Source organism: Ornithorhynchus anatinus, chromosome 16 (genome assembly GCF_004115215.2).
Source record: "Ornithorhynchus anatinus isolate Pmale09 chromosome 16, mOrnAna1.pri.v4, whole genome shotgun sequence".
Lineage (NCBI taxonomy): Eukaryota > Metazoa > Chordata > Mammalia > Monotremata > Ornithorhynchidae > Ornithorhynchus > Ornithorhynchus anatinus.
Genome location: NC_041743.1, coordinates 40,001,307 through 40,025,282, shown reverse-complemented (window position 1 = coordinate 40,025,282; position 23,976 = coordinate 40,001,307). Strand labels below are relative to the sequence as shown.

The 23,976-nt window shown below is 51.5% G+C and overlaps 2 protein-coding genes across 2 annotated transcripts; both read left to right on the top strand.

Annotated features, from left to right (window-relative positions):
- The first annotated feature begins 999 nt into the window (after nucleotides 1-999).
- LOC100076644 (gap junction beta-5 protein) lies at nucleotides 1,000-3,674 on the top strand. Its single transcript, XM_001507939.5, has 2 exons — nucleotides 1,000-1,085; nucleotides 2,014-3,674. The coding sequence occupies exon 2, from the start codon at nucleotides 2,039-2,041 to the stop codon at nucleotides 2,879-2,881; it is 843 nt and encodes a 280-aa protein (XP_001507989.2). The 5' UTR covers nucleotides 1,000-1,085; nucleotides 2,014-2,038; the 3' UTR covers nucleotides 2,882-3,674.
- A 6,020-nt stretch (nucleotides 3,675-9,694) lies between these two features.
- Nucleotides 9,695-11,483, top strand: GJB4 (gap junction protein beta 4). The gene has a single exon (XM_029081152.2). The coding sequence runs from the start codon at nucleotides 9,798-9,800 to the stop codon at nucleotides 10,611-10,613; it is 816 nt and encodes a 271-aa protein (XP_028936985.1). The 5' UTR covers nucleotides 9,695-9,797; the 3' UTR covers nucleotides 10,614-11,483.
- The last annotated feature ends 12,493 nt before the right edge of the window (nucleotides 11,484-23,976 follow it).

Sequence of the window (23,976 nt, the reverse complement as noted above, 5' to 3'; positions counted from 1 at the left end):
GAGGAGAAGCATGGTCTAGGGGATAGAGCACAGACCTGGGAGTCAGAAGGACCTGGGTTCTAATCTTGGCTCCATTACTTATCTGCTGTATGACTTTGGGCAAGTCACTTCTCTTCTCTGGGCCTCAGTGACCTCATCTGTAAAACGGAGATTAAGAGTGTGAGCCCTATGCGGGACAGGGACTGTGTCCAACCTAACTTGTATCTACCCCAGCGCTTAGAACAGTGCTTGGCACTTAATAAGCACTTAGGTACCGTAAGCGTCATCATCGTTCTCTGTGCCTCAGTGACCTCATCTGTAAAATGGGGATTAAGATTGTGAGCTCCATGTGGGATATAGACTGTGTCCAACCTGACAGCCTTGTATCTACCCTAGTGCTTACAGCAGCGTAACCCCATCACTTAGAGCTGTGCGTGACACATAGTAAACATTTAACAAACATCATTAAAATAAAAAAGAGGCTGTGGGAAGAGAGCACCCGGTTGTGACCTTGATAAAGATCAGACCACTTCAACCCTTTTCTTCCATCAGTAGCTTTGAGACCCAGGGCTGGGCCAGATCCCTCCAAATGGCATCCCTTCAAATGGCTCTTTTTATCATTTTCTCCACCATGACACTTTTCTGGGGGGAATTAAAGACTCAGAGGCAGGGTCACCCGGGTGCCCATGAGCCAAGGCATGTTTGTCTGCTAATTCTGTTGTACTCTCCCAAATGCTTAGTCCAGTGCCCTGCCCAGAGTAAGTGCTCAATAAATACAATCGATTGATTGATGTGGTCTGAGCGTGCCGGGTCCCCCCCAAGGCACTGACCCAATCGGTCATCAGCTCCTGGGTTGTCACCAAATCACCTCCCTCAGCCAGACCTGACTCACCTGGGTGCCAAACCAGTGCCGGTGCCAGACCAGTGTCTAATTAGCACTGAGCCCGGAGTCAGCCGCACTCCCTCTCCACAGTATGTACTTTCCCATCCCTTCAACTAACTCTGCCACCCCAAACGACAGGGCTGGGCAGGACAGCCCCATTGCATGGATGACAAAAGAAAGCCAGGATTGGATCTCGTACCCTTTGACTCACCCATCCACTCAGGTGAGTTCCCAATTGTGATTTCAGAACACTATCAAATACCTCTCTCTTCTTAAGCCTTCCCAGGTGAGTTACTGAGGCATTCGTTCAGTAAATTGACCTCTCACTTCCAACACTGTAAACTATGGGTTTGGGCAAGTTATGATCATAGGTCTGCCTTATATTCCTGCATGCTTTAGTTGTGTTTTATTTTGTGTGTCGGTGTGGTTGTTCTGTCTGATTTTTCCCATAATGATGGTATTCATTAAGCTCTTATTAAGCACTAAGCACTGTGCTAAGTGTGGGGTAAATACAAGAAAATAAAATAGGATACAGTCCCTTTTCCTGACCCTCATGGGGCTCACAGTCCTAACTAGGATTCAATCCCCAATTTACAGATGAGGTAACTGAGTCCCAGAGAAGCAGCATGGCCAAGTGGATAGAGAACAGGCCTAGAAGTCAAAGGACCTAGTTTCTAATCCCAGCACCAACACTTTTCTGCGGTACGATCTTGGGCAAGGCGCTTCACTTCTCTGTTCCTCAGTTACCTCAACTGTAAAATGGGGTTTAAGACTTCAGCCCCATGTGGGATATGCACTGGGTCCAACCTGATTAGCTTCTATCCCAGAACGTAGTGCAGTGCCTGGCCCACGGTAAATTCTTAACAAATAAACACCATAAAAAAGTGACTTGCCCAAGGTCCCACAGCAAGCAGGTGGCAGAGCCAGGATTAGAAACCAGGTCCTCTGGTTCCCAGGCCCATGCTCTTTCAACCAGGCCATGCTGCTTCTCCATGTCTTCTCATCTGTCTGACACTCCCCATGGCTGATTTTATTTACTGGGCCTTTCCGTTGGGTATCTCAGCCTGATTAAATAAAAAAAACATAACTGCAGCCTGGTAAACCCCTTGGTCTCTCTGCAAGTTTAAACCTCTTGTTTGGTCTCTCAATAGTGTCAGCAGGAGCCGTGGCGCAGCCATGAACTGGGGGATCTTTGAGGGGCTGCTCAGCGGGGTCAACCAGTACTCCACGGCCTTCGGCCGCATCTGGCTGTCCCTGGTCTTCATCTTCCGGGTGCTGGTGTACGTGGTGGCGGCCGAGCGGGTGTGGAGCGACGACCACAAGGACTTCGACTGCAACACCCGCCAGCCCGGCTGCACCAACGTCTGCTTCGACCACTTCTTCCCCGTCTCCCATGTCCGCCTGTGGGCCCTGCAGCTCATCCTCGTCACCTGCCCGTCCCTGCTGGTTGTCATGCACGTGGCCTATCGGCAGGCCCGGGAAAAAAAGCACCGGGAGCTGGTGGGAGAGGGCGGGGCTCGGCTGTACCTGGCCCTGGGCAAGAAGCGAGGGGGGCTGTGGTGGACGTACCTCTTCAGCCTGATCTTCAAGGCCGGTGTGGACTCGGTGTTCCTCTACATCTTCCACCGCCTGTACCGGAATTACACCCTGCCCCCCCTCGTCAAATGTTCCCTCACCCCCTGCCCCAACATCGTGGACTGCTTCATCTCCAAGCCCTCGGAGAAGAACATCTTCACCCTCTTCATGGTCATCACGGCCGCCGTCTGTATCCTGCTCAACCTGGTAGAGGTAGCCTACTTGGTGGGCAAGCGAGGCCGGGAGTGCTGGGCGGTGGGGGGACGCAAGCACGGGGACCCCGGGATCATGCTGCACGAGCCGGACTGCCCCTCCTCCCTCAAAGAGCAAGAATTCCTCCTCCAACCGCACGTCCGGCTCCTCCGGGAGTCCGACTGTGACCCCCCCGGGGCCACGCTCCCCGCCGACATCCCGTGGGACCACGTGAAGAAGACTCTGGTGTGAAGGCCAGCCCACCCTCGGGCCCCCTGAGGAGAAAGAGCCAGAGAGGGGGAGAGAGGACAGAAGTCAACTGCTCCCCTCTGAGCTGGAGGAGGTGAATCCATCACCAGGAAATTCACCCTTTGGACTCACCCTCCGGCCTGAGGTTTAAGGAGTCGTCGTGGGCCTGAGGAAAGGAGGGGGTCTAGGGACCAGAGAGGGCTTCTGGCAGTCTTGGGGACCGCTGGGGGAGAAAGAAGCATGGAACGCCCCCCACAGCTGGATGGTCGATGAGCAGAGCATCTGGTGCCTCCCTGAGGGGGAGAAAGCACAGTGTTCTGAGACTGAGGGAGTGAGGGAAGGAGATGCAGGAGGCAGGGTGGGGGGTCTCTAATTCCACTGCCTTATGATCATTCTGACTATAGTTCCTCCCGTGCCCTCCTTCCACTCTGCCTCCCCCCCCAATCCCTACTAGAGCAGAGCCTCCCCCTGTCTGTGCTGGGCTGGAAAGGGACTATGAGCCCCCTCCCCACTTCTCTCTATCCCTGTCAAGAGTGTCCTGCCTGAGCTCTGCCCTCCAAAGCCCCCAGATGGAAGGCCTTGTCCCAGGGGAGCTGGGGTCAAGCCTCCCCCCACCCCCCACCCCCCAGCCTGACCTGTGCCTCTCCAACACTCCGGATTCCTCCTCTTCCTCTGAAGGCATCCGGTGACCATAAGGCCCAGCCGGGCCCGGGAGCAACAGCTGCCACGTTCAAGTCCAGCAGCAGGATTCGGCAGCATTGTGTCCTAGTGGAAAGAGTCAGAGGAGCCGGGATTCTAATCCCGGCTCCACCTCGTACCTGCTGGGTGACCACGGGCAAGTCGGTTCATTTCTGTGTGCAACTTGATTTGCTTGGACCCACCCCAGCGCCTGGCCCGTAGTAAGCGCTTAACAGATGCTATCATTGTTCTCTGCGGCTCCGTCCTCTTGTGAGCCCAAGTGGGATAGGGACTGTGTCCAACAGAATTAACTTGTATCTACCCCCGGCGCTTAGAACAGTGTTTGACAGATAGCAAGCGCTTAACCAACGCTGTAAAAAGCGCAGATGCAGCAGCAACGGGGGTGGGAGGGAGACACGGAGCCCCGCAGACATGGGGAAGACCCCCTCCCCGGCTGTCCCCCACAAACACCCAGGCCGGCCAGTGCAACGGCCCCACCGGAGGGTCTGAAACCGCGTGGGTGGCTTCGTCTTGCCTCCCGCGTCCCATCCCAACCAATAAAGGCTCCTGTGTTCCCGAGCCGGCGGCGGTGGTTTCCCGTGTGCGGTTTTCCCCCGGGGAAGAGCCGGCCAGGTCCCGCCCCCACCTTCCCCGAGCCCCTGCCCGGGCCCTGATCCGTCTCGGGTTGCCCTCGGTCGGGCCGCCAGCCCGGATTTGGGAGGGAAGAGGCGGGAGGTGCGGGGAGAAAGGAGCCCAGTGTTTGTTCACGCAGAAGCTCGGAGGCTTTTTCAAGCCGATCCGGCCGGGCGACTGGTTGGTGGCCAAAGGTAGACACACCCTGCAGGTGTGGGACTAAAAGCTCCCGCGGGAAGTCCTGGGTCAGAGGCGCAAGGCGGCGCGCAAAAGCGCACTGAGGGGCACAGAAGCGCACGGCGGAGAATGGAGCGGTGATGGATTAGGGCAGAGAGGCCCGGGAACCTCCCCCTGACTACAGGTGAGACAGCTGGGAGGGGGCTCGGAGGGTGCGGGGAACTGGTCCCCTAGAGGAGACGGAGGCATCTCTTCCCCCGGGGACCAGGGTGTCCCCCCGCATCCTCCCTTTCCAAACGCGCTCGGCTGCTTCTCCCCCTACGCAGTCCGGGTAGGGGCTGAGGGCGGCAGAGGCTGCCCCTCGTTTCCACCTTCCCACCCACTGCGGGAGGGATGGAGACACACACACGCGCACTCCTCTTCTTGGGCCGGGGGGCGGGGGGGGCGGAAGGAAAGGATCGAAGAAGTTGCATCGCACGGGTGGTCGATTATTCCCTCCGGCGACTTGGGTTTCTCCCTCTCCCAGGCCCCTTCCCCAACCCCCGGGCCCTCGGGGCGATGTGCGAGGAGTGAAAAGTGGGAAGATCCCGGGAGAAATCTGTATCTCTGCCAGAGACTACCTGAACTGGGTTAACGGGAAGAAGGGAACCGAGGGGCTGAAAGAGCCAGAACCCCGGCCCATCTCCTCCATCCCTCCCAGCCGCGGGTGACCCGAACTTATGGGAGGACAAGCGGGTCCCGGATAAGGATATCCACTGATAATAGAAACTCGCATTCGAGCCTCTAGTTCCAGCTCCAGGCTGAGCAGCGCGATACCAAAGGGGTTTAGTTTCACCCTGCACACCCAACTCTCAAGTGGGAGGAGAAATCTTGGGTAGAGCAGACTGGTGAAATGGATGATTGGCTTGACTTTATTCCCAGCCTGCCCAGGCGGAAGAAAGGGGAAAAAAAAAACCCTTCGGTTTTTCCCTTCTGGGACTCACCCTCGACAACAATGACTCACGTTGGGGTACCTGCGGGGGACCAGGATGCCCCCAGGACAGGTCTATGCAGGTGGCGCTGAAGGGAGAGAAAAAAGGAAGTGGGATGGAATGGGGAAGCTGAGATGGCGAGTCTCAGATCAAGATTAAACCCTAGGAGGAAGCTGGGCTCCAGGAGAAAGGGAGGGAGGGCAGCCTCACCCACTTTCCACTTTCATCCCTGCTGAAGGAACCAGAGTTTTGCCGACTCAAAGAGGAATGGGAGGCCGTCATATGACCAATCAATAGTGCAGAGCACTGTACCGTCTGGGAGAGTACAGCGGATCAATCAAGGGTAATTATTGAGACCTTACTGGGTGCAGAGCACTGTGCTGAGCGCTGGCGAGGGTACAGTACAATAAATTTGGTAGACATAATCCTTGTGCTCAAGGACCTTACAGGCTAGCTGGGGAGACAGACGTTAAAATAAATTACAGGTAGGGGAAGCATAAGAGAATAAGGATATGTACAAAAGTGGAGTGGGGTGAGTATCGGATGCTTAAAGGAATTGGTAGACACGGTTCCTACACACAAGGATTTTACAGTCTAGCCAGGAAGGTAGACAGGCCTCCAGGGGATGGGATGCAAAATAAACCAGATCGTCAATTAATAAACCAAGATTGGACACTTACTGAACGTATCTACCAACTCTGTTATACTGTACTCTCCCAAGTGCTTAGTACAGTGCTCTGCAAAAATTTGACTGATTGATTACCATGTGCAGAGCACTGTACTAAGCACTTGGGAAAGTTCAATGGAGGTAAAAGACAAGGTCCCTGCTTTCAAGGAACTCTCAATCTAATGGGGGAAACCGGCAGATACAAATTATTTAGTTAGAAGGAAAAACAATTCAACTGATAACAAAGGGAGAGACGGAGGAGTGAATAAACATCAGAGTAGGCAAAGCAATATGTACCTAAGCATTTTAGTTGGCTGTGGGAGGGACAACTCTGGGAGGATAAAACTAATCAGGGAAGGGCTCCTGGAGGAGGTGGATTATCAGGAGGACTTTGAAGTTGGGGAGAGCTGTGATCTGGCAGATTTGATTGAATGGGGAAGGAGTATCAGACATGGGGGTTAGAACACGAGCAAAGGGCTGGAGGTGGAAAAGACAAGAGCCAGGGACAGTGAAAAAAGGTCAGTTTAGGAGAAGAGAGCTCAAGCTCGGCAGTAATCAGTCAGTTTTAGCAGTGAATGATAGTCATGGTATTTGTTTGTACTAAGTTCTGGGGTAGATAGAAGATAATCAGTTCCCACATGGAGCACACAACTTAAGTAGGACACAGTACGGGCTCTGAATACCCATTTTGCAGATGAGGGAACTAAGGCACAGAAAAGTTAAGTGACTTGTCCAAGGTCACATAAGCAGGTAAGTGGTGAAGCTGGGATTAGGACCTAGATCCTTTGACTCCCAAGCCTGTGCTCTTTCCACTAGACCCTACTTCTAGGTAAAGGAGTAAAGGCAGAGAGGATAAATAGCAGTGGCAGCAGTTTTCTAGTAGTAATATTGGTACAGTGTATTAGTACTAGGCTCGTGGGAAGTACAGAATAAAGAAGTGACACATTTCTTTGCCCACAGTGAACTTACACTCTACTGGGGGAAACAAACATAAAAATATCTACAGTGAAAGAGGTCCAAAGTAAGTATTGAGAAGAAACATACATATGTGTGCTAAGGAACAAGAAAATAAGTACGGAAATGTTAGAGTTGGCTGTAGAGATGACACAATTCACGGTGCTGGGAAATCAGTCATGGAGGGGGGATTTGAATATGGGGAGAGCCATGAGAGAGAAAACCAAAAGACGTAAGCGAGAAAGAGAAAAAGAGTGAAGAGGAGAGAGCGGAAGGACAGGGACCAGGGAGATGGGGAGATTTAGAGGGGAATTATGAAGAGGAGGAGGTGACATATACACACACATCAGTAGGTATTCACCCAAACAACCAACCAGTACCTCTCCCTGACCATTTTGTTCCATCATCTCCTGCCCCAACCACCACCTGGAAACCAGCCTCTCAGTGCCATAGAAGTCCCCTAAAGCCATTTTGATGTGGCACTGAGACATCATGATGGCCACACTGGAAACCTTCAGGAACTTACTAGGAAGCATAAGCAGCGTGGTCCAATGAAGAGGGGAGCCAGTGGACCTGGATTCTAATCCTGGCTCTGCCACTTGTCTGCTGTATGGCAGACAAGTCACCTAACCTCTCTGTACCTCAGTTTCCTCATCTATAAAATGAGGATTAAATCCTACTCCTCACTATTTAGAATGTGATCCTCATGTGGGACAGGGACTCTGCATATCCTGATTAACTCTTACCTACCCCAGCACTTAGTACAGTGCTTGGTTAATAGTAAATTCTTAACAGGATCATAGTTATTAAGCCAAGACTGCAGCTGCCCCTCTGCCACTCCCCCAATTCCCCAGCAGAAGCAGCCCCTGCTACCAGATCCCCTCCGATCCCCCAGCCCAAAATGGGACCCCCACAGTTGAGAAAACACACACAAGAGAAAAACAAAATCTGTGACCATCCTTCCTAAAGCAGGACATCTGGTCATATTAAGTCAGGGAAGGCCCACCCACTTAATGGTATTTATGGTATTTGCTAAGCATTACTATGTGCCAGGCACTACACTAAGCACTGGGTTGGAAACGAGCACTTGTCCACATTGTGCAGTCAGACCTCTAGGAACTGCTACAAAGTCTTGGCTATCTTTTGGCAGGGGTGGGGGGAACACTGTGTGCTTTCTTCCCCTCTCCCCCGCAAGAACCTACGACATCTCCTTCCTTCAGGCCAGAGACCCTGACTGACATCTTCCCTTCTGGGGGGGGTTCTCTCTGAGTCTTTTTTTTATTGTATTTGCTAAGCACTTGCTATGTGCCAGGCACTGTACTAACCACTGGGATAGATATAAGATAATCAGGTTGGACATAGTGCATGTCCCACAAGGTGCTTTACAGTCTTAATCTTCATTTTACGGATGAGGTAACAGAGGCACAGAGAAGTTGTGACTTGCCCAAGGTCACTCAGCAGACGTGGCGGAGCCAGGATTAGAATCCAGGTCCTTCTGATTCCCAGGCCCCCTCGGGTGGGGTGGGAGGGCAGGTGAGGAGGGGAAGAGTTAGGGTTTGGAGCTGGCTGAATCACCCCCAGATAAAGAGGTTGGTGTGTCCCTGAAGTTGTCAGTTACTTAGACTAGGAGCCCTGAGTGGGATGGGGACTGTGTCTTACTTATCTTGCAGCATTTAGTACAATGCTAAGCATTTAGCAAACACCACAATTCTATATTGCTTTTCTTAAAAAGAACCTCCAAAACCTTCTCCATCTCTGGTCTCCTTCTCCCTTTCCCACTGCCCCGGGAGAGAGTGGGGAGCAGGCATTGCTCTCTCTCCATTTCCCAAACAGTGAAACCAAAACCCAGAGAGGAGGGAATGGCAACCGTTTCTTTGGGAAGGAGTGAGGGTGTCGGTGAACTTGGGGAGCAGGCAATTCAATTGATCGGTCATTCAACGGTCTTTGTCGAGGACCTGATTCAGTCAAAGGGCTTTGAAGGTGGGTAGACCAGAGGACAACGATTCTGGGGCTGATTATCTAGTGTGTGGATTATTCAATTTTCTGACACACCCTCTGCTCTGCTATGACACTCAGTGCCTCCCCAAAAGGCTGGTCCAGGGCCTGGGGGAGCAGGGCAAACCGATCCACGTGATCTCAGCACCTGCTGCCTAAAGTTTAGTCAGGGAGCCAAAGCTGAGGGCAGAACCCTAATCAATTAAATATGGTACTTATTAAGCCCCTATTATCTTCCAAACACCATGTTAAGTGTTGAGGTAGATGCAAAATAATCCAATCGGACACATCTCACTCAGGGATCCCAGTGTCAGAGGCAGAGAGAACAGGTATCTCATTTTACAAGTAAAGAAACTGAGGCCCAGAAAGGCTAAGTGATTTGCCCAAGGTCAGCCAGCAGGCCAGTGAGTGGTGGATCCAAGATTAGAACCCAGATCTTCTGACTCCCAACCAATCAGTGGTACTTATTGAGTGCCTATTGGTAGACACATTCCCTCCAACTGTGAGTCCCATGTGGGAAGGGGGCTGCTTCCAACCTCATAAACTTATTCCTACCCCAGCACTTAGAACAGTGCTTGACACAGTACGCACATAACAAATACCATTTAAAAAAAGGCACTTACGGTGTACAGTCTAGACTCCCAGGTCATACTGTAGGCCGTGCTGCTCAAACAAAGATTTTTGATTATCCGCGGGTTTCAGTTATCCACATGCCTGCCTCCATCGGTTCTCCGTGAGGCTGAACACACACACACACACACCTCACTTGTGGCCATTTCTGTGTGTTCTGCAGGTGTTCCTGGCCCTAGGAGGCCCTTGGTGGCCAACCCCTTGCCCGGCCGGGATGAACTGGGCGTCATTCCAGGAGCTCCTGAGCGGCGTCAACAAGTACTCAACTGCCCTGGGCCGCATCTGGCTGTCAGTTGTGCTCGTCTTCCGAGTGCTGGTGTACGTGGTGGCGGCCGAGGAGGTCTGGGACGACGACCACAAGGATTTCGACTGCAACACCCGCCAGCCAGGCTGCACCAATGTCTGCTTCGACCACTTCTTCCCCATCTCCCACGTCCGCCTGTGGGCCCTGCAGCTCATCCTGGTGACCTGCCCTTCCCTGCTGGTCGTCATGCACGTGGCCTACCGGCAGGACAGAGAACGCAAACATCGGGAGAAGCACGGGGAGCACTGCGCGCAGCTTTACCCCAACCCGGGCAAGAAGAGGGGGGGACTCTGGTGGACCTACCTGCTGAGCCTGCTCTTCAAGGCCGCCGTGGACATCGGCTTCCTCTACGTCTTCCATCGCCTGTACGAGAACTACGACCTGCCTCGGGTGGTGGGCTGTGCCGTGCCCCCCTGCCCCAACGTCGTCGACTGCTACATCGCCCGGCCCACCGAGAAGAAGGTCTTCACCTACTTCATGGTGGCCACCTCCTTGGCCTGCATCCTCCTCAACCTGGGCGAAGTGGCATACCTGGTCGGCAAGAGATGCTCAGAGCTGCTCAGGCCACGGCGACGGAGGCTGGTGGCAGTCCCCCGGGCGGCCTTGCCCGATGGCTTCCCCCCATACGTTGTTCCCCAAGCCAGTCCCTCTCAGCGGGATGACCCATCCCCCGGCAAGGCCGACAATTCAGCGTCCCCTCTGATGAGCTCGGGACACTTGAGATAAAGCTAGGGGAGGAAGGAACAGTGGAGAAGCACCAGGGCAGCGTCCAGCTGCACCCGCCCCGGTCCCCATCGAGCCCGACCCCCCGGCCAATGGTCTGGGAGGAGAGGGGGCCTTGGGTCGCCAACATGGTGAGTTGCGACTGAACCTGGGTGAATGGTCAAAGATGTCTTGTGCTGGGATAGGTACAAGGTACAAGTATGACACACAGCCATCCAGGAGAGGCTCACAGTCGATTTTATCCTTTCCCATCTGCTCTCAGGGAAATTCCTGCAGGGAAGATCACCACCTTTAGTCTCAGCCTCTGAGCAACTGGCCAGAGTGAGAGCAGGCCCCAGGAGAGCGGAAAAGCGATGATGAATGCCCCTCCTGGGTCTGCACGAGCAAGTGGTCCAGGTCACTCAGTCCCCTAGACTACCCTTTGGGCCAGGATGAGGGAGCTGGCCACTGCTCCTCTCTACCCATGAAGCCCGATGGCCCGGGTTGCTTCCCTCCGGGCCTCTTGGGCACAGCTGGCCTCAGCCTTGAGCATGTGCGTGCAGAGCTCAGGTGAAGGCTTGCTCCCACCCCTCCTCCTCTGGCTTGGGCAGAACCTGAAGCTCCAGCTGCAACCGCCCCCTCCCCCTCTGTGACTCACTCCCGCTCCCCCTCACTGGTTGTGAGGGAAGAGGGTGTTGCTGAGCTGTGGGTGGAAACTGGGACACTCCCGGGAAGCAGATAGAGGCTGGACCAGGGGCCGATGATGGGGAGGAGGCTTGGGCTGGAGGCTCTGCTGGGGAGGTAAGGGACTGGGTGTGAGACATTGCCGGGGTGAGGTGGAGGGCCAAGGGCACTGGGGCTGGGGGAAACAGAGAAGCAGGCTGGCCTATTGAAAAGAATACAGACCTGGAAGTCAGAGGACCTGGGTTCTAATCCCACCATTTACTTGTGGGTCACCTTGGGCAAATCACTTAACTTCTCTACGCCTCAGTTTCCCCATCTGTAAATACCCGTTCTCCCTTCTACTTAGACTCTAAGTCCCAAATGAGATAGGGACTGTGTCTGACCTGATTATCTTGCATCTACCGCAGCATTCACTACAGTGCCTGGCATATATTAAGTGCTTAACAAATACAATGATAATTATTACTGAGGGAGGGAAAAGATCAGGAGGCACTAGAGGGACAGAAGCAGAGGACATTGAGGAGTGGAAGAGAGTGACAAGGGTCCCTAGGGAACAAAGAAGGCCAAACCCAGTCCCAGGTGCTTGACACCTTGTTTCCCCTTCTCTAAACTGTAAGCTCAATGTGGGCAGGGAATTTGTTTATTGTTGTATTGTACTCTTCCAAGCACTTAGTACAGTGTTCTGCACAGTAAGGGCTCAATAAATACAACTGAATGAATGAAATGAATGACTGTCCCTGTCCCTACCCTAATCGAGTTCTCAGTCTTTCAGGGGAAACCAAAGAAAAGTAGAAAGGGGGGGGGGGGCTCAAGCTGTATCCTTGGATGGAAAAGGTTCTGACCCAGGCCACAGGGACCTGGAACCCAGGGACTCTGACCCGGACATCCAGATCCCAAGGACTCAGTCCTGAGGACCCAGATCACAAGGTGACAGCCCTGGGCACCCAACCACAGGGACCCAGACGCCGGGACTTTCCCACGGCTTTGGCTTCATGCAAGCACTTGCCTTGGATCTTTCCAGGGACTGATTGCATCTAGCCCCATCAAGCATTCAGCCCCAGCAATTACCATCATTTTCCACCTCTCTGTCACTCATATACACACTCTCTTTATCCTCTCTCCCAATATACATAAACATATCTCTATATATATACATTTCTCGCTTTATAGACATACATTTCCCTATATATATATATATATATACATTTCTCTCTTTCTATATGTATATCTCTCCTTTTCCTTATATTATATACAGAGTGAGGGGAAGACATATGTATATATTTGTCCATGGAGTTATCTACAGCCACAATCTGGAAAAAAGAGACAAACCAGACCAGCCAATCAATCAATGCTCTTACTGCTGGCAAAACACTCTACCACAGAACCAAAGAACACTCTTCCTGCCCTCAAGTAGTCCACATCCAAATGGAGAATGTGATAGAACCTCATTGACTTGTCTTCCACTTTCAATCAGTGGAAATTCCAAATCTAAAAAGACCTCCAGCCCCTATCCAGGATAGATGGGTGTTTCTGCTATTTAGAGACCATCATGTGTGGAGACCTCCAAAGTCTCACTCCACCTTCTGATCCAGGATTTCTAGAAGTCCTTCCTCCTAATTCAGCTCTGGCTGCAAGTTATGCCCATTTTTTCTGGACAAAATCAGCAGGATTGGACACTACACAAAGAGACTTAGAGACACTCTCGGTCCCAGCACCTTGCTCTGACAAGATTTTCAGGATTTGACCCAACCAATCAATCAATCGATGGCATGTACTGAGCACTGGGGATAGTACGGTATAATAGAGTCGGTAGATACGATCCCGTCCTTCAAGGAGTTTACAGCCTAGGGGATCCAGCTCAGCCCAAGCCAAACTCAGGGTCCCTTGAATCTGAACTGTGGCGGGATTTTGAACACTTTATCCGGAGCAGATCATAGGGGTCCCAAGCCATTAATTGGTCAAGTCTCTCTGGCCCTTCCAAGCACTGAGCAGCAATAGTCCCGGGGAGGGGAAGGGAGATCTGACTGTCCATCTCTTCCTGGTCTTAGAGCCAACTCACTAAGGGAAGACCCCCAGGTAGGCCCTTCTGGCACCCACTCTCAGGGATTTGCGTTCTCTGGTTCATTAAGCTCCCGGAGGGCAGGATACTCTCCCAAACAGTACAAGGCCCTGTACGCAATAGACTATAAACTTCTGGGCAGAGACCATGTCTACCAACCCTACTGGACTTTCCTAGTGCCTAGTACTGTTCTCTGCACTCAGTAAGTACCATTAATTGAAGATACTGATGAGAAAGGAGGCCATTTGTCAAGTTTCATAATGAACAGTCTGGCTTTCAGGTGGTCTGTCCTGGTTTGGCCCTGAAACAATGCCAGACAATTTCAGGCCTGATAGCTTTATTTTCTACATCCAGACTCCCCATGGTTCCAAAGTGGCGACCCTGTTCAAGGGGGCCCAGGTTGGGGTCAGAGAAGGTTCTGGGGTGGGAGCGTTGGGTAGAGGCCCCCCTGGCAACAGGCCCCACAATCCTAGAGGTTTCACCAACTTCCACAAAGAATCATTTCAGATGGGTCTTCGTGACGCCCTTAAGTAGGCTTCAGACTGGCCAAGGGATCAGCGTTCTCGAGTGCCACTGGTGGTAACCCCAGAAGGGGGCCAGGAAGGCGGGTGGGCACGTCTTCGGGGAGTCATTCAAATGGTCTTGAGCAAACTGACAAACTCAGTTCCTACAGAATAGGTAGGACGTTGGGGCTAGGGATTCCGGCCCTGTCGAGCGTGGACAGGGGGATTATTGTCTGAAGAGTTTGGGGGTGGAGAGAGAGGGCGAGACGGGGGAGGACAGACCCCCACCTCTCCGCCTGGAGCACAGCTAAAGGCACCACTGGGCAGACCTGGCTTCCAGTCCCACGCATGAGGGTTTCACCATGCATCACTGCCTGTGATCGAGCCAGTTTGGACATGTTCTCTTAAATAACAAATAAGCTTGTTTATTTATCAGGTTTGAATATATGTACATTGGTTCTCTGGGTTCCACTGCCATTCTCTCAAACTTTCCCTCTTAAAGTGCACTGCCCTAAAAGTAACTTTTGTCGGGAAGGGAATGGGCGGGGCTCATCCGGATTTGTTCATCAATCACCGAGATTTTCCTGAGCAACAAGTGGGTCAACAGCACTGGACCCGGATCTTGTACTCCGTGTCAGAGAACAAGCCCTCTGGGAGCTTACAGGGTAGAAGGTACAGACAGACCATCGCACCGAGAAGCACTGTGGTGGTGGAAAAGCCCAAAGGACCCTTTTTTAATGGTATTTGTTTAGCACTTACTATGTGTCAGTCACTGTAATTTAGTGTTGAGGTAGATACAAGCTAATCAGGTTGGACACAGGCCTGGGTTCTAATCCTAGCTCCACTCCATGACTATAGGATCTTGGGCAAATCACTGAACTTCTCTGTGCCCCAGTTTCCTCATTTGTAAAACAGGGATTAGACATCTGTTCTCCCTCTTACTTAGACTGTAAACCCGGTGCGGACGGGGACTCTGACCAGAAATCAGCATGGCGTAGTGGATAAAGCACAGGTCCGGGAGTCAGAAGGTCATGGGTTCTAATTCTAGCTCCGCCTCTTGTCTGCTGTGTTACCTTGGGCAAATCACTTCACTTCTCTGTGCCTCAATTACCTCATCTGTAAAACGAGACTAGAGATTGGGACTGGGACTGTGTCCAACCCAATCTGCTTGTCTCCATCCCAGTGCTCAGTACAGTGCCTGGCACATAGTAAGCACTTAACAAATATCATGAACATTATTACTATTATTGTCTTGTATCTACTCCATCCCCAGTGCTTGGCTTATAGTAAGTGCTTAATGTCACCATTATTATTACCAATATGGAGGGAGTGGGAAAGCGAGGGAGAGAGTGAAAAAGGCCTCCACTGACAAACTGGAGTAGAGAGCCCCCATCCCAATACTCCTCACTCTTCCCTCTCTCCTACCCCCTCAGGGTCTCTAGACAGAGCTGCTCCACCCCTCCCATCCCAGGCCAACTGCCCAGTGAGGTCAGCCTAGCAGCAGGCCCGGGTGCAAGCAAGTCTCTAGTTCTCCTGGGTTTCTGTTTCCTTGAAAATGATCTCTATGTGCCAGGTACTGTGCTCACCACTAGGTAGATGCAAGTTAATTGGTTAAAAGAGGATGGAGCAAAAGGAGATGGCCTCAAATTGCAGCTGGTGGGCTTTGGGTTAGCCATAAAGAAAAACTTCCCTACCACCTGGAGGATTAGATTCTAGCCCAGGATCAGCAGAAAAAAAGGAGCAGACACTAGCCAGTCCTGGGTGGCTCAGACCTAGATCTACCTTCGCCTAGCTCTACCTTCAGGCTCCAAGGCTCTTGGGTCACCAGGAGGAGGCAAAGCCTTCCCAAAATATTTTTGCCTCCTCAATCCTGAGTCAATCAGTTTGCTGCTTGGAGACCCACATTGTGCCCAAAACACCAGTCTTTCCCACCCACCCTGCTGGGATTGGCTCAGACACCCAGAAACCATCTCACTGGGATTGGCTCAGACACCCAGAAACCATCTCATGGACATGGATTTGTACCCTGCCCTTGGATTTGTACCTTTAATCAACCCACCTCAGTCCCACAGTACCCATGTCCATATCCCTAATTTATTTTAATGCATGTCTTCCCCTTTAGGCTGTAAATTCTTTGTAAATAGAGAACGTGTCTACTAATTCATTTTTGTTCTCTCCCAAGCCCTTAGTACAGTGCTCTGCAGGAAGTGCTCATTAAATGCCACTGATTAAAGGACTGATCCTGGTCCAGTTGATATCCTCAAGAAGCTCTCTCTTTTCCCACCTCCACCTGATTCACCCGCAGAGACCCAAACCTGATCAGAATGACAATAACTGTAGTATTTGGTAAGTGCTCACTATGTGCCAAGCACCCAGGTGGGGTAAGATTAGAGCACATCCAGCAGACTTCCTTCCTAAACTCTGAGAAGTCTCTGAAGGGAACTGGAGGCCAGAAAGATCAGAGAACAAGAGGTAGGGATATTTTATCGCTCCATCGTCTCCCCGCATTGTCCCTTGGGAGCTGTTCCTCATGGCCAGTGAGTGGACCAGAGAGGGACAGCTTCAAGTAGAATCACAGCCCTGGCAAGACCACCTTCCTATTCCCCCTCCAGAGGTCATCCAGTCCATGCCCCTGTCTCATGGCAGGGCTGCCCCCAAGCCTCCCAGGCAGTGAGGATGTCCTGAGACTGAAAACCCCTGCCTCTCTCAGGAGCCCATTTCTGTGACTCGAAATTTGCGAGCTGACCGTTCTCCCTTAAATCGGCTTCGCCCTTCAGAGTAGGAGGGATCGGGGCCAGGATTCCTTGCTGACAGGGTTCTGAGTCAGGAAAGACACGCCCGGACCCACAGGCTCCCCTGCCCGCCATCCCAGTCCCACCCAGTGGAACATCTGGCCAGATTTATGAGAAGCAGCATGCCGTAATGGATAGATCACAGGCCAGGGAGTCAGAAGGCCTTGGGTTCTAATCCCAGCTCTGTCACTTGTCTGCAGTGTGACCTTGGGCAAATCACTTCACTTCTCTGTGCCTCAGTTACCTCCTCTGTAAAATGGGGATCAAGATAGTCCCATGTGGGGCAGGGACTATGTCCAACCCAATTTGCTTATATCCACCCCAGTGCTTAGTACAGTGCAGGACATAAAGTAAGCATTTAATAAATACCATGATTATCATTAGAATGATTTACCCTGTACAATTGGCTGCTGTTTCTTCTCCACAAAGGGGCCTTCTCCCAGGCCCTCCACTTCATATCTCCCAGTTAGTAAGGCACCCCAGCCCCCCAAGCAGCCATCTCCCTTCTCAACTCCTCTCTCCCCTTCCCCATTCTTTTTCTTTTATGGCTTGCCTCTCCACTCCTGGAACTTCCTCTCTGCTTTAGATGGGTACCAACCTGAGACGAGAGTTTATGAAGAAGACACCAATCCAACTCTGGAGAGCATCAGGCAAGGGGAAATGGGCTTCCACTACAGCAAGAGGGTGTTGGGTTAGACATAAGGAAGAACTTTCCAATCACGGGGGCAGGGTAAAACACTGGACAATGACCAAGGGGAGATGGGGAGTCTCCAGCCCTGAAGACCCGTCACCCACCACCTCCCGCCCCTCAGTCGGATTGTCAAGGGATTTTCCCCAGGCTGGAGACAGGGGATTGGTTCAGATGACCTTCTGTGATCCCTTCTCACTCTGGGATTTCTGGCCCAGTCATGATGCTGCAGCCCAGGTCTGAAGCTCAGGGGCGGGAACAGACTTTAATGTCTGTCAATCATATTTAGTCATTCATTCATTCAATAGTGTTTATTGAGCGCTTACTATGTGCAGAGCACTGTACTAAGCGCTTGGAATGTACAAATCGGTAACAGATAGAGACAATCCCTGCCCTTTGAGGGGTTACAGTCTAATCGGGGGAGACAGACGAGAACAATGGCAATAAATAGTATCAAGGGGAAGAACATCTCATTAAAACAATAGCAAATAAATAGAACTTATACATTATTAATTATAAATTATTATTTATAAAATAGTATTAAAATTATAGATTTATTCAGCGCTTAAGGTGTGCAGAATACTGTACTAAGCCTTTGGGTCTGTCTCCCCCTGCAGACTGTAAGTGCCCTGTGGGCAGGAATCTCATCTACCAACTCTGTTGTATTGTACTTTCTTGAGTGCTTAGTACAGTGCTCTTCGCGCAGTAAGTGCTCAATAAATACCACTGATTGTTTGAGCTCCCAAGCCCCACTCAGCCCGGGGATTACAAGAGAGTGAATCAAATCAGGCCTCTCCTTCCAGTCTCAGTCCAGGGGGACAGATGAAGGCAGGCCTGGGTTGGGGGAGAAGGGGGGCAGGCTGCAGAGCACTCAGAGGACACCTCTGATGACTGGTATGGGGAGAAAAGAAGGAGAAAGCCACCCATTTGTGATCTCTACCCTTTAACTACTGAGAACCCTTCCCTTCTCACAAACCTTCCAGTCTTATTGCCAGCTGCCGGGTAAGGGAGCAAGGGGATTAATCAATCAATATTGATTGTGGTGTTTATTGAGTGCTTACTGTGTGCAGAACACTGTATTAAACACTTGGGATAGTACAACAGAGTTGGCAGACATGTTCCTTGCCCACAAGGAGCTTACAGTCTAGAGGGGGAGACAGATACCAATGTAAATAAATTATGGGTATCAATCAACCATATTTTTTGAGTGCTTACTGTGTGAACAGCAGTGAACTAAGCCCTTGGGAGAGTACAATGTAACAGAGTTGGCAGGCATGTTCCTTGCCTATAATAATAATAATAATGCTGGTATTTGTTAAGCGCTTACTATGTGCCGAGCACTGTTCTAAGCGCTGGGGTAGACACACGGGAATCAGGTTGTCCCAGGTGGGGCTCACAGTCTTAATCCCCATTTTACAGACGGGGTAACTGAGGCACCGAGAAGTCAAGTGACTTGCCCAAAGTCACACGGCTGACGAGTGGCCGAGCCGGGATTCGAACCCATGACCTCTGACTCCAAAGCCCTTGCTCTTTCCACTGAGCCACGCTTATAAGGAGCTTACACTCCAGAAGGGGATATGCACATAGATACTGTGAGGCTGAGTGTGGGGCAAATACCAAGTGCCCAAAGGTCACAGATCCAAGTGCGCAGACAGTGCAGAAGGGAGAGGGAGCCGGGGAAAAGAGGACATAATCAGGGAAGGCCTTCTGGAGGAGATATGACTTTAATAAATTTTAATGAAAATAATAATGATATTTGTTAAGCCTCTACTATGTGTCAGGCACCGTACTAAGTGCTGGGATGGATACAAGCAAATTGGGTAGGACACAGTCCCTTTCGCACGTGGGGCTCAAAGTTTCAATCCTCACTTTACAGCTGAGGTAACTGAGGCACAGAGAAGTGAAGTGACTTGCACAAGATTACACGGCGGACAAGTGGTGGAGCTGCGATTAGAGCTCATGACCTTCTGACTCCCAGGCCTGTGCTCTATCCACTATGCGGGAAAGTGGAGGTCTGGCATACGTGGGTGGGGAGGGAGTTCCGGACCAGGAGGAGAACGTAGGAAAGGGGTCGAGATAGACAAGATTGCGGTACAGTGAGCAAGCAGGCGCTAGAGGAGCAAAGTGTGCAGGCTGGGGATACCAAGTGACCTCAGTCCTCCGGCGGTGAAAGACCTCCAAAACCTAACTTCTCCAACCCCCTGCCTCCAGGCGGGACCCCCACACACACTCACACACCCTTAACTCATCCTTGAACAGTTGCCACCTCCACTTTTCTGACAATCTCCAGAGGAGAATTCACCGTCTCCCCCGGCCATGGATTCCAGAAACTCAAAACCCTGACAATCAGGAAGTTCTTCCTCGTGTCTAACCTCAATAGCTCCCACTGCAGAATAAGCCCATCCCCTCCTCCTCTCCCCTGTGTGGATTCAAAGAATAGTTGCTTCTCAACACCCAAACCATACTTTGTTGATTGAACGGCCGCTATCAAGCCCCTGCCTATGAAGTGTCGCCTCTCCACCCAACTCAGTTTCCCCTTCCACAAGTTAAAACAGCCTGGGACCCCTCAGGAGAAAGAAGATTTACCTGGGTGTAGAGTCTCTCCACTGTCCCTTTCTACTCTGAGGAGCATGGCGTAGTGGATAGAGCACAGTACTGGGAATCAAGGTCATGGGTTCTAATCCCAGTTCTGCCACTTGTCTGCTGTGACCTTGGGCAAGCCACTTCACTTCTTTATGCCTCAGTTACCTTATCTGTAAAATGGGGATTGAGATTGTGAGCCCCACGTGAGACAGAGACTGTGTGCGACACAAACCACTCCAGAGTTTAGGACAGTGCCTGGACTCTAGTAGGTGCTTAACAGATACAACGCCAGCTGCTCTCTCCCGCCGCGTCCATTCTCCCTCCTCACGCCCCATTCGCCCGCCGACCTACCTCCCCCACCTCCAACAAGAACCGACTCCGTTTGGGTGAAGCCCTGAGTGGGAGTCACGATGCCATTCCTGATTCGCTGTGTGACTTTGAGCAGGTCACTTGGCCTCTCTGAATCTCTGTTATCCCTTGTGGGAAAGGGAGAGAAGGATCCCCTCTCCCGCCCAGACTGGGCCGGGGAAGGAACAGGAAACAGAAATCTCAGGCCAAGCACTCACTGGCTGAGGCTACCCAGAGGCTGAGGCCTGTAAAACCGCAGGTAAGGGTGACTAATGAAAATACAATTTGCTGGCGGGACGTTGCTGAGGCTTCTTTCAGATTCTGCCTTGGCAGGATGGGAGTCAGCGGAGGAATCGCCCTGCCCCCATCCCGAGCTGTGCTCAGAGCTCAGCCTGAGCCATAAATATCATTCCTACAAAGGGAAAGTCCCAGCCCAGCTTCCGTTGTGGCTTCTGAAGCATCAACTTTTCCATCTTCACTTTTGTGTTTTTTTTTTTAAGCCCAACTTTCTAGTTCCCTTTAGCCTACAAAGCTACATGATTTTTGAGTACTTGGTATTCACCCAACCCTCAGCTTCAGGAGCACTTCTGTGCTTATCTATAACATTTTCTTATATTAATTTCTCTCTCCCCCCTAGACTATAAACTCACTGTATGCTCGTCTGTTCAATGTAAGCTAGTCTCTAAACTGTGAGCTCAATGTGGGCAGGGAATGTGTTTGTCTATTGTTATATTGTACTCTTCCAAGTGCTTGTATCTACCCCAGTGCTTAGAACAGTCTCGGCATATAGTAAGCGCTTAAGGAATACCAAAATTATTAAATTATTATTAATAAGCACTCTACACACAGTAAGTGTTGAATGAATATGACTGAACGAATGAGCTGTGGGCAGGGAATGCATCTACCAACTCTGTTGTATGGTACTCTCCCAAGCTCTTGGTTCAGTGCTCTGCACACAGTAAGTGCCCAATAAATACAATGGATTGAGTGACTGATTTGATTCTTCTTAAGGAACCTGGTCTATGTCTCCTGTAAAGACACCAGTCAAGTAGTCTGTACCACTGGCATTTACCGAGAGCCTGTTACGTGTGAAACACTAAAACAACTGCTTGGGAAAGTACGAGAGAATTAGTAGATCTTGTCCCTGACTTCAGGGAGTTTGCAATCTATCAGTTTGTAATATCACATCTGTTTATATTTTTTCTTTATCCAGCTTTGTCTGTAAATCATGTTTGTCTCTTCCACTATATTGTGAGCTCCTTGAGGGCAGAGACCACGCGTCTTTCTTATGTACTCTTCCAAGGGCTTATTAGAGTACCTAATAATAATAATGGTACTTGTAAAGCACTTACTATGTGCCAAGTACTGTTCTAAGCACTGAGGTAGATACAAGTTAATCAGGTTGGACACAGTCCCTGTCCCACATGGGGCTCACAGTCTTAATCCCCATTTTAAAGATGAGGTAACTGAGGCCCAGAGAAGTAAAGTGAGGGTCACACGATGGTCAAGTGGCTGAGCCGGTATTAGAACCCAGGCCTTTCTGATTCCCAGGCCCGTGCTCTATCCATTAAGCCACACTGCTGCTTGCTGCATGTCTGCCCTCTCCGTCTGCCCAGATCACTCCCAGGCCCCTTGGGAATACACAGGTAATAGAGTCAGTAGAATCAGAGTCAGTGGGGTTTGTGCTGATGTGAGCAGGGTGGCAGAGATTAGAGAAGAGGAACAGGGAGAGGGCAAGGGGGATGTAAACAGCATAGCCCAGGGGAAAGATCCTGGGCCTAGAAGTCAGAGAACCTGGGTTCTAATCCTGCCTCTCTACCGGTCTGTTGTGTGACCTGGGGCAAATCACTTAACTTCTCTGGGATTCAGTCTCCCCATTTGTAAAATAAGTGTTTAATACCTATTCCTCTTCCCGCTTAGACTGTGAGTCCCATGTGAGACAGGGACTGTGTCCAACCCGATCATCTAGTATCTACCCCACTGCTTGACACAATATCAGTCAGTCAATCAATCGTATTTGAGTGCTTACTGTGTGAAGAGCGCTGTACTAAGGACTTGGAAGACAATAGTATAAAAATTAATAGACCCATTCCCTGCCCACAACAAGCTTACAGACTAGCAGGGCAGGCGGACTTCAATATAAATACATTACAGTTATGATGGGGATGAGGTGGGTGAATAAAGGGAGCAAATCAGGGTGACACAGAAGGGAGTGGGAGAAAAGGAAATGAGGACTTAGGGAAGGCCTCTTGGAGGAGATGTGGCTTTAATAAGGCTTTGAAGGTGGAGAAATGGTCTGTCACGTGAAAAGGGAGGTAATAGTAAGTGTTTAACAAATACTACAATTTTTATCATCATTATTATGATTAGAGTCCTATCATCAGTCCTCTTTGGGACCAAAGCCCAGCCCTGGAAGCCTTTTCCCTTCATCTCAGTTTCCCCATCTGTAACAAGAGGAAGACGGTGAGGTGGCCACACAACCCTCTAGACTGTAAGCTCCTTGTGGGTAGGGAACATATATCCCAACTCTAAACTGTATGCTCATTATGGGCTGGGAATGTGCCCGTTTATTGTTATACTGTACTCTCTCAAGCGTTTAGTTCAGTGCTCTGCACACAGTAAGAGCTCAAAAAATGTTTGACTGACTGAACTCTGTTGTATCATACTTTCCCAAGTGCTTAGTACAACGCTCTGCACGCAGCAATCGCTCAATAACTCCAACTGATTGATTGATTGACCTGCAATTCCCAAGTCACCTGCCCTCTCCCCCAGGGCTGGGCCGAGCTCGCCAAAGTGACGGTGCTCACCTCTGGGCAGAGGGACGCTCACCCACGCCCAGGGTGGAGAGCTCTGCCCTATCGCTGGTCAGGGCCTGGCCTCTCCAGACACACACACATACACGCACGCACACAGACGTACTCCCGCCCTGCCCCTAAGATAAAGGCCGCCTCCGTGCAGGTGCCAGGATGCCAGTCCTTCCAAATAAACTCGACCCAGATTCGTCAGCTTCCCCACCCCGGGTAGCCGCCCCCGAGCAGCGGGGCCCAGTCAGGGTCCCCGAGACCCCCAGCCCTAGCATCCTCACCTCCCACCCTCCACGGTGGTCTTTATCCGAGGAGTTGTTCCAACACGTATGCCCTGCGGCAGGCTCCGGGATCCACCCCCGTGGGGGTGGGGAGAGGGATGTAGAAAATCCCTGAAAGCCAGTTCCTCTCCCCGGGGTTACAGGGCAAACCCGCCCCAACCCCCCAACCCGGTCCCCAGCAAGAGGGTGGAAGACAAGAGGGAGGAGGGTGGCGATCAGGTTGGGAAGCCAGACTCCTGGGTTCAGGCCCGCACACTGGATGCCCTTAGGCCGCCTCCCTGCCTCAGTTTCCCCTCCCACAGAGGGGAACGATCGACCCAGAGGCAATGAGAAATTGAATGGGATTTTGTCGTGGTCCCAGGGCGGGCTGAGAGACCGGTTGTGGACGGTGGAGGAGGTTGCCTGTGATGTTTGGGACAGGGGTTTAGGCCGGGCCGTTCCCCCGGCAACGGGGCGTAGACCGGTCCCTCCCCCGCTTCCCCGGTGCCAAGAACCAGCTCCCTGAGAGCTTCCAGGCCCGAGCTTCCCATGTGGCCGTCTCTGGCCCCGGGGCCCCACCGCAGCAAGCCCGATCAACCCCGTCTGGGTCTGCCCGCCCCACCCCTCTCCGCAGACTAAGAATCTGCGGTCTGCCTCGTGATCCCG

Excerpts from the sequence above, each read along its gene's own strand:
- LOC100076644 (XM_001507939.5), top strand. The coding sequence starts at position 2,039 with ATGAACTGGGGGATCTTTGAGGGGCTGCTCAGCGGGGTCAACCAGTAC.
- GJB4 (XM_029081152.2), top strand. The coding sequence starts at position 9,798 with ATGAACTGGGCGTCATTCCAGGAGCTCCTGAGCGGCGTCAACAAGTAC.